Source organism: Labeo rohita, chromosome 19 (genome assembly GCF_022985175.1).
Source record: "Labeo rohita strain BAU-BD-2019 chromosome 19, IGBB_LRoh.1.0, whole genome shotgun sequence".
Classification (NCBI taxonomy): Eukaryota; Metazoa; Chordata; class Actinopteri; order Cypriniformes; family Cyprinidae; genus Labeo; species Labeo rohita.
The window spans coordinates 33,503,663-33,517,645 of record NC_066887.1 but is presented as its reverse complement, the minus strand read 5'-3'; the positions used below and the strand labels follow the sequence as shown (position 1 = coordinate 33,517,645).

The 13,983-nt window shown below is 34.8% G+C and overlaps 1 protein-coding gene across 1 annotated transcript in view; it reads right to left on the bottom strand.

The window, feature by feature from the left end:
* Positions 1 to 13,983, bottom strand: part of LOC127182335 (histone deacetylase 9-B) — a 36,350-nt gene that overhangs the window by 12,401 nt on the left and 9,966 nt on the right. The window contains 6 exon segments of the mRNA XM_051137598.1: positions 930 to 1,036; positions 1,261 to 1,392; positions 11,532 to 11,653; positions 11,803 to 11,923; positions 12,920 to 12,956; positions 12,958 to 13,089. Coding sequence (XP_050993555.1) covers positions 930 to 1,036; positions 1,261 to 1,392; positions 11,532 to 11,653; positions 11,803 to 11,923; positions 12,920 to 12,956; positions 12,958 to 13,089 — 651 coding nt within the window.

Sequence of the window (13,983 nt, the reverse complement as noted above, 5' to 3'; positions counted from 1 at the left end):
TGGGCAGAACTTCACAGGAGAAACAAACCTCACCATCCCAGAGCCCCTCACCCCCTTCCCCAACCACCAGCACAGCCAAAACCACAGCGGAAAAGAGCTGTCACAGTTAGTTCAGCACAGCACCGCCATACATACACACACACACACACACACACACACATAGACCCCTCAAACTCCATCTAACTCTACTACATGCTGCACTGATGTTCTGATGTGATTTTAAAGGCAGTGTTTGTTTGTCAGGCTGATGGTACGAGCGCCCTGGGACGGGGTCTGTGTACTCTCAGCTCCAAACAATGGATCATTGGGGGCCCGACTCCTTCACCCCAAAGTATGATAAGAGTAATGAGACGTGGGACCATGACCGTTTTATTTAGTTTCAGTTTTGTGGGCTGTATGCTTCAGTTCCTAAGAATGCAATCAAAGGCTCCAAACTGCACGCAAGTGCATGAAACCTCTGTTCCACAGCTGCATTTATTTGCTGAAGGCTACTAACCTGTTTGCTTAAAAAGAGTTTGTTAAGAGAAGACATTTGTTTTGAAGAACAATAGCATAAACCCTTTTACAAACCAAATATTTCACCAAAAAAAGAAGTTCTTTAAATCACTGACTCAGAAAAGCGAGTTCAGAGAAATGCTTATGCAATATTTGTTTACAGATATTTTGTTATTGCTGTATATATTTATATGTATGTTATTGCTCTATATATTTTGTTATTGCTATATATATAGATAGTTATTGTACTTATATATAGATAGATGAAATGTCTCATTTTGGTGTCCACATCTAAATAAATTTACAAAAGTGATTTTATATACGTAAAAAGGATATTAAATGCAAGTGCCTATTTTAGTGTTTCAAATAACTTTTGTGAAAATAAAATATAGAATAAAATATAAAATATGGGTGTAATATATTTATATATATACCTCAATTTGAGTGTTACTGGAGCGGTACGATGCTCCGTTCTCATTGTTGCACAAGCCAATAGGTGAGCTTGGTCCAGAACCTGCAGGGCTCTCATTGGCTGATGAATCTAGAGGGGAGTGGAAAAGGTGTTTAAAGAGACGACAGCGGTCAGCTTTAATACTGACTGTGAGCTCCGCCCACAACTGAAGCTCATTGGTCCATCTATCAAACTTCAAATGTTCTGATTGGCTGAGTTTTTATCTCTTTCTATATGTGCTGCAGATCAGTGTTTTCTGATATAAAGCCTGTTTTTCTGTGTTTCAGGTAGCAGATAGATGGTCGTTTGCTCACCTGTGAGTTCGAGAGTTCGTTTTTTCAACGGCGTAACGAGGACGCTGCCATCTCTGCGGCGTATCGGTCCGCTTCGTCTCTCAGAAACCTTCTGCTTGAGTCTGGACCGCACCTTCAGATTGGGCTCAGACGCTGTGAGGAGAAACAAAACTGATTCGGTTAGTAATTAATTTAAATAATTAAACTAATTTAATTTTGATACTTTTTTCCCAGTAAATGAGACTTAATATCTTTTTGATTTTTCTTCTTAATTTAATAATGATTAGATATTTGTACTGGAAAACAAAATGGAATAAAATAATAACAAAAAATAAAATAAAAATTTTATGACCTGTTTTATTATTTCATGACCTGTTAAATATAGATATAAAATCTAAAAATTAAAAATATATATATAAAAATAGGACCTCAGTGCACACATACACAAGTATTCTGACAGGCAGCTCAAAGAACCTGCTGAGTGCATGTGTGGCTGTAGTCCAGCCATACTAAGGAATTCTGGGATATCTAGCAGCTGTAATGATGTAAGAACTGGAAGATCAATTCCATCATTCATCTGGAGGACATTATAAGTCTCCACTGGCTGTAGGAGTCCAGTACCTGCCAGCCTGCCAACCACAGACCTCGACGGTAGCCGTGTTTAAACCAACACAGAGATATCGGCACCGACAGAGAGAGCAAGAGCGAAAGAGAGAAAGAGAGAGAGAAAAAGACTTGGCTTGAAAAAAGGGGAAATCCTCTTTTTTGTCCCACTGTGACCTGTGGAGTCACAAAATTCCCTGGATTTTAGTCAGGCTGAGATGGAAAGCCAGCCGCCCGATAGACGCCACCTACCGCCGGTCTGACCGCTGAGTGGGCATCAAACATACACACATCAGGAGCACAACGTGATTACAACACACTGTGGGCTGAGAGCAGAGATGAAAGGAGATGAGGAGTATGAAAATAAACACACACACACACACACACTTCCTATTGGCAAGACTGATTCATGAGAGTATACTTTAGTTCTTACACTAATAATTTTATTTTAAAATAAATGAAATTAATTGTATTAATAATAAAATAAAATAAATTAAATTGACTACACCCTTCCCCTAAAAGATAACTAGTTTATGAATAATTTACAAATAAAATAAGAATCCTGCCCCTAAAAGATAACTTTAGAATAAAATAAAATAAAATAACAAATGTATATATTATTTATACTAAAACAAAAATAAAAAACTACATCCTACCACTAAAAGATAACTGAAATAAAATATATTAAAATAGAATTGAAATGTAATAGAATTGTATTTATGATCATTTGAAATAAAATAAAATGCTAAAAATTAAAGAAAATTAAATATAAATGTATTTATAATAAAAATTAAATAAAACGACTATCCTACCCCTAAAAGATAACCTCTTTACCAAAACACATGATTAATTTAAAAACAAAATAAAAATCCTAGCCCTAAAAGATAACTTTTAAATAAAATAAAAATGTGTAACAAAATATTCAAAAATATAAATATAATTGTATTTATAATATACAATATAAAATCTAAAATAAATTCTAACTAAATAATGAAATATAGTATAATTGTATTAATATTTAATATAATAAAATAAAATGACTACATCCTCCCCCTGAAAAATAACCAGTTTATGAATTAAAAAAGTATTTTTAGAATAAAATAAAATACAAATGTGTATATATATAAAAAAATAAATTTTGTATTTATATTTTGTATTTATATTAAATAAAATAAATATAATTGTATTTATGATAATAAATAAAATAATAAAATAATAAAATGCACACCAAAATACTTAAAATGAAAGAAAATTAATTATAAATGTATTTATAATAAAAAATAAAATAAAATGACTATCCTACCCCTAAAAGATAACCTCTTTACAAAAAAAAATGAATAATTTAAAAATAAAATGAAAACCCTAGCCTAAAATAAAAATGTGTAACAAAATATAAAAATAAATATAATTGTATTTCTAATATACAATAAAAAAAATCTAAACTAAATACTGAAATATAATATAATTGTATTTATATTTAATATAATAAAATAAAATTACTGCACCCCTAAAAGATAACCTGTTGATAAAATAAAGTTTATGAATGTTTTAAAATAAAATAAAAATATAGGATAAAAATCCTACCCTAAAAAATAATTTTAAAATAATTTAAAATGTATAACAAAATAACGAACTAAAATAAAATAAAAAAAATTAATTATACATGATTGTATTTTTAATAAAACAAAAACTTGAATATAAGGTCTTCTGAATGTGTTTGACTTCACAATCCTGCATATATCCTGCATTCAAGGATAAGGAAGTTTTGAGTTTCTTAAGTTTTTACCACCACTGTAACCCTTCAGTCCTTCAGCTCTCATTCGGGAAAACCCCAACATGCAATTTCTTGGCTGTTAAGCCAGAAAAATGTATCAAGCAATTAAAGAACCCCACATAGTTGATTAATAAAATTGAAGACGGCTGACCAAAAAGGCCGATCGTAATGAAAAGGATGCTTTGAGTTTCAGGAGCACTTGGACAAGATTACAGCGCCGGCAAAATACCATAATTTAGTCTCTCTGACACATGATGAATAAGAGCTATTAGAAAAATACCGCAAAAATATTTGCCCAGCAATTAGCGGGAAGGATTTACACGTTTTTAATTCGTAGGGAAAATACGCAGAGCGGTCGGCATGTTTACGTTGGGTAACGTCATTAAAGGGCATTTTCAGCGTAGCCCGACTCAAACTTCCTTACACAAACACCTGTGGGACAGAGGTACACGGGGGCTCCGTCCACCCAAATCTCACGTGCACCTGCCAGGCTTTTTTTTAGTTGCTGCTGACCAGTTCCATATGTACACACTGCCGGCATTACCACATGCTTCTTATCTGGGGTAACTTACAGCTTCAGCTCATCAGAGGTGCTGTCAGACCGGCAAGATTGGGGTTACCGGTGTATATTATTAACCGCTAAGCCACAACACACAGATTTTGAGTAATCCTTCACAACTAGAGCACAAATGCTGCATGCTGACACATGCTCAACATTGCTACTTAGAACTAACAATACGGTTTTGTTCAAATCACTAGTTGTAACAGTGTTGCTTGCACTAGCAGTATTCCAGTGTCTCCCCTGCTGTTCTCTTTCCTTACACAAATAGACCTGTCGCCTGCACACACTCAGTGTCCCGTCCCCCTTCACACCTGTCAATCATTCGGCCATGAAGGTCCTGACCAGGGCAAAGAACAAACACTACCTTCATGATCAGCCGCCACCCCCAATCTGAGCAGGAATCTACTGGGAATGAGGCCTCAAAACAGTGTTGCCAAGTCCATGGTTTTCCCACGGAATTGGGCTTATTTTATACTGTTGGCACGGGTTGTTTTTTTAAGTAAGTGGGTTGAAGTTAAACCCCTATTTTCCATGGAATGTGATTAGACTGATGTTGAAAGCAGCTGGGGGACTTTAACCTTGGAAGGAGGTTTTAACCCCGAGAACACAATTTTGGAGAGATTTTGATAGCCAATTTGCCCTGAAATACGATTGGACTATTTTTAAGTAACATTTGGGCTGGTTTTGTTTCGCAGACCTGGCAACCCTACCTCAAAACATCATTCAAAACAGGAGTGTCTACCGGTGTTGCCAAGTCTGCAGTTTTTCTGGAAAAAAATGGGCTACTTTTAGTCGTTTAGTACTTTTTTTTTTTTAGTTTTTTTTTTTAGAAAAAACCCTCGGCCCTCTGTAACTTGATTCTGACTGAGTTGGAACCCCCCAGAAGAGGTTTTAAACCCCAGGACTGCGGACTACAATTTTCCTCGGAATGCAATTGGACTAGTTTTAAGTAGCAATTGGGCTGGTTTTGTAACACAGACATGGCAACCTTATCTCAGACCGTCATTCAAAACAGGACAGTCTTCCAGTGTTGCCAAGTCTGGTGTTTTCCAATAGAATTGGGCTACTCTTATACTGTTGCAGAGAGATTTTTTTTTTTATTTTGTTATTTTTGTCCTTGGGATGGCCCCCTGGAACATGATTTTGATAAAGGTGGAACACCCTGGAAGGAGGTTTCAACCCCCCCGCAACACGATTTTGCTGGCCATATTGCCCTGGAACACATTTAGACTGCTTTTGAGTAGCATTTCGGCTGGTTTTGTTATGCGGATCTGGTAACCCTACCTCAAAACATCATTCAGAACAGGAGTTTACCAGTGTTGCCAAGTCTACAGTTTTCCCGTTAAAAAAAAAAAAAGTGCTAATTTCTTACTGTTACCGCAGGTTGTTTTTTTAACCCACGGGCTGAAGCGAAACTTGATTTTGACCAAGGTAGAACCCCTGGAAGAAGGTTTTAACCCCCCCCGGACCGCGATTTTTATAGCCTAATTTTTCGTGGAACGCGATTGGACTGGTTTTGAGTAGCAATTGGGCTAGTTTGGTCATGTAGTCCTGGCAACCTTACTTTAAACAATCATTCTAAACAGGAGAGTCTACCAGTGTTGCCAAGTCTGGTGTTTTCCTGTGGAATTGGGTTGGGTTGGATCCCTGGGTTGCCCCCCTGGAAAGCGATTTCAACCAAGGTGGGACACTTTGGAAGGTGGTTTTAACCCTCCAACAAGATTTTGGAGTGATTTTGATGGTCAATTTGCCCTGGTATGCAATTGGACTAGTTTTGAGAATCATTTGGCCTGGTTTTGTTGTGCAGACCTGGCAACCTTCCCTCAAATGTCATTCAAAATTCTGGTGTTGGGCTACTCTGAAACTTTTACCAGCGTTTTTTTTTCATCCCACCTGGGATGCGATTTTAACCAAGGTGGAACACCCTGGAAGGTGGTTTTAACCCCTGGTTATTTTAATAGCCAATTTTCCTAGAACACGATTGGACTAGTTTTGAGCAGCAAGTGGGATGGTTTTGCTATGCAGACCTGGCCACCCAACTCAAAACATTATTCAAAAGAGGAGAATTGACCAGTGTTGCCAAGTCTGCAGTTTTCCCCCCAAAAATGGGCTACTTTTATACTGTTGCCACAAGTTGCTTTTTTTTAGTCCACAGGCTGAAGCGAAACTTCTTGCCCCCTGTAACTTGATTTCGACCAAGGTGGAACCCCCACCCCCCGGAAAGAGGTTTTAACCCCCGTAACACGATTTTGGAGCAACTTTGACAGCCAATTTGCCCTGAAACATGATTGGGCTAGTTTTTAGTAGCAATTGGACTGGTTTTGTTACACAGACCTGGCAACCCTACCTCAAAACATCATTAAAAACAGGAGAATCGGCCAGTGTTGCCAAGTCTGCAGTTTTCACTGAAAAAACAGGTGGAACTCCCTCAGAGGGTTTTTACCTCCCTGGAACATGATTTTGATAAGCAATTTGCCCCAGAACAAGATTGGATTAGTTTTAAGTAGCATTTGGGCTGATTTTGTTACATATACTTGGCAACCCTATCTCAGAAAGTCATTCAAAACAGGAGAGTCTTCAAGTGATACTATGTCTGCACTTTTCATGGAAAAATGGGTTACTTTTATACTGTTGCTGTGGGTTGTTTTTTTTAGTTTACAGCCTGAAGCAAACCACCCCAACCCAGAATGCGATTTCATCTGAGTAGGAGGGATGCGATTTTAGAGTGATTCTGATAGTTTTGGTAGCAATTGGGCTGGTTTTGTTACACATATCTGGCAACCCTGGAGTCTACATACAGGATGTTTTATATTACAGTTCATGCATTTTTCCATGTTTTGAGAGCAGTGCTTAAGCACCCTAAAACTTAAGGTACGAAACTGTGGGAATGATTACACTCGTAAAAAAGCTTAAAAATCATTCCCTTCAGGCACAGAGAGGTGTTTTGTGTTTTAATTGGCCGCCTCTGCTCTATCTTTGTTCGTTCTGATCTACGGTCTGAAACCGGAGCCACAGGAAGTGGCCCTGCAGACCGTCTTGTCAGCGTAGACAAATTATTCCATTGACAAAAAAGCAGCCTGTTTTTCTTCTCATTTTTTCCCCGTCTTTGCGTCGTTCCTGTTGTTTTTGTATCCCCCCTAATATACCGGACGGGCCTCTTTTTAAAAGCTGTTACCTGAGTTATTGAGAGGGGATGAAAAGACGTCCCGGGGTTTCGCGCTGATCTCTGACGCGGCCCGAGGCGGTGCAGACCCCTGCGCTCAGGAAAAATCTCCCTGGAGGTCTGCGGTATTCCGGCCCACTGAGCCTCCCGGTTTTTTGGCCGTGCTGGAAATTCCGTGAAAACAGTGCCTGGATGAAAACCAGGTCTATTTTTACGTTTCCTTTGAAAGGGGTTTCAGTCTTATCATCGAGTCAGGCATATCACCTTCCTTTGCAAACTCATCTCAAAATCAGCCTCGCAACCAGACGCTGAAATATGCAGAAAATATCTGATCATGTTGACTCAAATAGTTCCTGGAAAAGCAAGCATATTTTCAGATGTACTTTTTTGTGGCGTTTGCAAAGTTACTTTTGCTATCACTATGCATGCTAACTTTCGAAAGCTAGAGGTCAGAACAACTTTTCTCTTTTTTTTTTTGAAAGAAAATCATATTTTTATTCAGCAAGAATATTTTAAATTGATCACAAGTGACAGTAAAGATATTTTAAAATGTTAAAAAGTTTATTTTTCAAATAAATGCTGTTTTTTTGAACTTTCTGAACTTTCCTGAAAAATAGAATATATCACAGTTTCTACAAAAATATTGTGCAGCACAACTGTTTTCAACAGTGATAATAAAGTCTTTCTTGAGCAGCAAATCAGCATATTAGAATGATTTCTGAAGGATCATGTGACACTGAAGAGTAATGATGATAAAAATTTGGCTTTATGTCACAAGAATAAATTACATTTGACAAGATATTACAATAGAAATTTATGCAAGCATGTTAAAATAATAAAGTTAATAAAAAATAAAATGCTAATTGCACAATTCTAAAAAAAAATCAAAACTGCTATTTATAAACTGAATTCTAACCTTTTTTTTACATTTGCGTTTATACAATACAATTCTGACTTTTTTTCCTCAAAATTCTAAATGTCTATTCATTTTCTTCCACTTAATGAAGAATAAAAAATAAAAATTAATTGTGACTTTTAATCTCATTATCTGCAAGTGTATATCTCACATTTTTATTTATATGTTGTAACTGCTATGAGAATTATATATATATATGAAAAAAGGTATGAACTGTAAGATAAAAAGTTGTAATTACCTTTTTTTATTTAATTACTTTAAATTGTAAACTTACTCCACAATATTACTGCTTTTACTGTATTTCTGATCAAATAGATGCAGCTTTGGTCAGCAAAAGAGAATCTTATGGAAACTTTTGAAGAGCAGTTTTTGCAGTATTTGTCAGTAGTTTTTATTTTAAAATGTTTGCAAAGTTATTTTTGCTATCACTTTGTACACTAACTTTCAAAAGTTTGAGGTCAGAAATAATATTTGAAAAAGTTTTGAACATTTGAAAATGTTTTTTTTTTTTTTTTATTTAACTTTCTATTAATTAAAAACATTTTCAAACAAATATTGTTTTCCCTCTGAAAAAGTTTTTTTCTGGCCTCGTTTGACAGATATTTGTTTTTGTTAAGCACAAACTAAAACAAAAATAAATATATGTATTTTTTTCAAAAAACAATATCTGATAACATTTTAATATTTATTTAATAAAAGAATCCTGAAAAATAAAATGTATCATGGTTTCTACAAAAATAATGGGCAGCACAACTGTTTTTAACTGATAATAATCAGACATTTTTCTTGAGCAGCAAATCAGCATATTAGGATGATTTCTGAAGGATCATGTGACACTGAAGACTTGAGTAATGATGCTGAAAATTCAGCTGTATATCGTAAGAATAAATTACATTTTACAAGATATTACAATAGAAATCTATGCAAGCATATTAAAAAATAATGAAGGTAATAAAAAATAAAAAGGTAATTGCACAATTCTAAAAAATTAAAAAAAAAAAAAAATCAAAATTGTGATTTAGAAAATCAGAATTCCAACTTTTTTTTTCTTATTTTGCAATTCTGACTTTTTTTTTCCTCAGAATTCTAAATTTACATGTTTTTCCCACCACAGAATAAAAAATAAAAAAATGAATTGCAACTTTTTATCTCATTATACTGGACCTTTTTATCAGAACTGTGAGTGTATATCTCACATTTCTGAGTTTATATGTTGTAATTGTTATGAGAATTACAAAAAAAGGTATGAATTGTAAGATAAAAAGCTGTGATTTATTTTATTTTTATTTAATTAATTTAAATATTTCACAATATTACTGTTTTTACTGTATTTCTGATCAAATACAGCCTTGGTCAGCAGACAAGATTTCTTTAAAAAAAAATCTTATAGACCTGAAATGTTTGTACAGTACTTTTTGCAGTATTTGTCAGTATTTATGTAAAATGCTGTGCAAACAAATCACTTAAACTCTCTTTAAATCGAATGAGTACAGCTTTGATTAGCATAATGTTCAAAACATTATAAAATCTAAAACTCGAAACAACTGAACATTACCGTCACTAAGCGCTCAGACAATTAAAACATGCAAAACAATCCCAAAGACAGGAGGTCAAAGGTCAAATGCTCATAGTGACCATCCTGAACGCTCCTCTGAGGTGATTCGTCCCCGTACGACCCAAAGCCACCTACTTCCTGTTAACCTCTGTGCTCTGATTAGGGGCCAGAGAGCCGGACCCTGTCCATCTCTAGAAACCCTCCGCTGGCTAATTGTTTGCAAACCTCTGCACCGGCCGCCCCGGGGCGTTCAGCGGGCACAAGCGTGGTCATTCTCACCGCGCTGACCCTAAAGCTAAACAGGGTCACTCACCGGCCCCATTTAGCTGTGCCCACAGGCCACTGCGCCCAGTGACATGCTCAGCTGACTCCTGACCCCGGTGATTAAATATCGGCCAGATTCATCTGCAAACATTTAGGCAGTGTCACCTCCGTCAGGCCCCCGTGACACTCGTGTAATGCTGTTATATTCAGCACGAGCGGCAGGAACACACATCAGCTCATATCGCCCGGCTGCAGGTCACCGGGCTCTGTTCCAAAACCTACTGAGCACCCTAAATAGACAGCATCAGAATTACGCTGCCTTCTATGACACTGTCTTTTGGTCAAACAAACTGAAAGTATCCAAAAACTGATTAAAATCATTTTATTCAATACTAAAAAATATTAACATTAGTTTGATATAATTAAAATGGACTTTTGACCCTATATTTTAACTATGAAAATGACTTGTGTAGTGTTTGTCTTGTTGTCCATTACAAATGTCTAAACACTCTTAAATTAAGATACAGTTACTTGAGAAGGAAAATGGCTTAATTTCTTCAAAATTAGGTGAGTTTATGCCTAAAATAAGAAAAATACCTGTCAGTAGAAAACTAACTTTGTTTTCCCTCTGAATTACGTTTATTTGTTCTTGTTTCATCAAGCATAAACACATAATTTTGGTATTAATATCAAATTAATTAATAACACTTAATATAAGTTCAGAAAAAAAATATTTTACTACTTAAGTATTTTTTCTATTTTATTAATGTAATTTTGCATCTCAAGTAAATGTACATTAATTTAAGATCGTTTAGATATTTGGCCTGGAAAACAAAACATAATGTGTGTACAAAATGCAAATATTATTATTATTATTATTATTATTTTAATCCAGTATATCTAAACATTTGTAAATTAAGACACAAACAAAAAGACAAAAAGTATTATTTATTATTTATTAAAAACACAGATATTTTTACTTGTTTTAAGCAAAACATCACTTAAATTAAAAAGAAAAAAAGAAAAAAAATTAAGAATGTTTAGATACTTGTACTAGAAAATAGGACAAAAATGTGAGTGTACAAACTGCTAAAATAAATAAATAAATAAACTTACTTAGTATTTTTGTCTTGTTTTCCAGTACAAATGCAAGCGAAATGAAATATATATATATTTTTTTTATCTTTACATGCAGTTGCCTACGTAGGAAGTAAACAGCAAGGCAGCTCAATAGGTATTGAAAGACAGCAGCTCAATCTGGACTATTCAAACTAAGCCATAAGCAATAATATGCAAACACATGGACTTACAGTATAAGACTGTATATATTCAGATTTAAGAAGCACACACCCTTCACATCATCCCACTGCCCTTCTCAAAGACCCAAACCTTCCAAACATGTCTTAGATTATAGTGATTTTGTAAGGATCATAGGACCTTTGAACTCTGACCTACCAGTCTTCCTGAGAGGGAAGTCCTCTCTGTAGTCCAGGCCGGAGGTCAGAGGGTATTTGAAAGTGGGCGGAGTCTCTCCTAGAGGAGGGGAGCTCTGCTCTGCAGGACCCGGGTGGGCGGAGCTGCGAGAGATGACATCATCAACACCACCTTAGACTGTTCATACTTTAGATTCTGCTTAAATCCTGTTGTTTTATTAAACATTTGCATGGAAAAGAAGTCTAAAATGCAGTATAATGCTTTTGAATGGAGGTGCAGGAGGCTAATGTACCTGTACCACAGTTTTGAGCGGCTGAGAGGGTAACCGGCACCAGACACTGATGGGTCTTTAGCTGATTTACTCATTAAAAAGTCGTGCAGTTTCTGACGAACTTCAGTGCTTGCCATCGCACCTGCGCAAAACATTAATATGCAATATAAAGTTAAAAAAATATTCAAATTTATATATGTTTGTTCATATTTATTTTTTTGTAATTATTAATTTAAAATTTAATTTGTTGTATGCAGTCTCTGAGATTATCTCAAGCATGCTTTTATATTTTTTGCATTTTATTATTCAAATATAATTTTATTTAAATATGATTTAAATATATTTAATTATAATTTCATATTTAAATATGGGTGTAAAATTAAATTTTTCACATATTTCAAAATTCATACATTTGTATTTAATTATTAATAGGTTGTAATCTAGTTATTAATCTAGTAATTTAAAATCTTATTTTGAATCCTATCTTTATGACATTATATCTGAATGTAATTTTATTTAAATATAATTCATGATTATATTTTGAATATTTATTTTAGTTATATATTTAAATATTGTACAATTAAATTTATTTATACATTTATATCGTGCATTTTACTCATACATAGATTTGTTCATATTTTTGTTTTGTTTTTGTTTTGTTGATGTGTTTTTTTTATTTTAAAACCTAATGCTTCTTTGTAATCTAGTAATTTAAAATATCAAATTTGCTGCATGCCATCTCTTTTCTAAGTATGCTTTGCAAATAAAATGTCATTTTAATTTTCTAAAAAAGTTTATATAACATTAATATTTTTATAGAATTAATTAAATGCATGTTGATTATTTAATATTCTCCTTCTGTTCAAGTTACACATGCAACTCAGATAATAGAGACATGTGCAGAAATAGTGTCACCTAGTGGTGAATGAAGCATTTTGCAGGATTAAGTCAAATGTTTTTGGAGATGAAAATACAAGCAAAACCAGAAGTACTGTCATTATTTTTATACACTTATACATGTCTCACATATATCATAATGGAAAAACCCTATAGGACTAGGGGAATTATCAAAATGATAAAATGAATATTGAAATGACTGTCACTGAGGCCTTGTGTCAGGAAACGATTGTTTTCTTACTCTCTTTCGATCGATCCTTCCGTCTGTGGTGCTGGTTTTTTCTGCGTCTCCCTCCTGTAAAGCTCCTTCTCGTCGTCCCGCACCTCCTCTCTCTCCTCTTCACCCACCAGCCGACGCTCCTCAGCGAACACCTCCTGTTGATGCCGTATTGTTAACAGAGCCTGCTGGAGCTGGAACACAGACAGAGAGAATATAAATATAAACATACAGTTTAGATTTTTAAAAAATGGAAAAAAAAAAAAAAACCCGATGTTGATTATTTAAAAATTAAAGTGGCCTCTGACTGATATAATGGTAATAGACAGTGATGCCAAGAAGTATTTGGGCATTTAAAGTACACTTTATGTGTGACTGTCATGTATTGAATAACAAAATATGACAGAAAGTGGCATTTATTACAAAACATAAAAAAACAACAATACTTTTCAAAGATTAAGATTAAAGGAATAGTTCACCCAGAGATTGTTTCTTCATCAGATGTGTAGAAATGTAGCAATGGATCCTCTGCAGTGAACGGGTGCCGTCAGAATGAGAGTCCAAACAGCTGATAAAAACATCACAGTAATCCACAAGTCATCCACACCACTCCAGTCCATCGGTTAACATCTTGAGAAGCCAGAAGTTGCATGTTTGTAAGAAACAAATCCAGCATTAAGATGTTTTTAACTGTAAACCGTCATTTTTGGCCAAAATATAAGTCCATAATAACTCTTTCCTCAGTGAAAGAGTCCATATCCAGTTGTCTCTCACATCAAAACCCACACACGTATTTGTTTAGAGCTGTTTTGGACTGTGCTTGACCTGTGCAGATTTCTCTCCTGATTCAGATCAGATGACTTTCATGGGAGGAAGCATTATTATGGATTATGAACTCATATTTTAGCCAGAAGCAACAGTTTAAAGTTGAAAACATCTTAATGTTGGATTTGTTTCTTACAAACACACAACTTTTGTCTTCTCAGGATGTTAACTGATGGACTGTGGATTACTTGTGGATTATTGTGATGTTTTTATCAGATGTTTGGACTCTCATTCTGACGGCACCCATTCACTGCATCATCTTG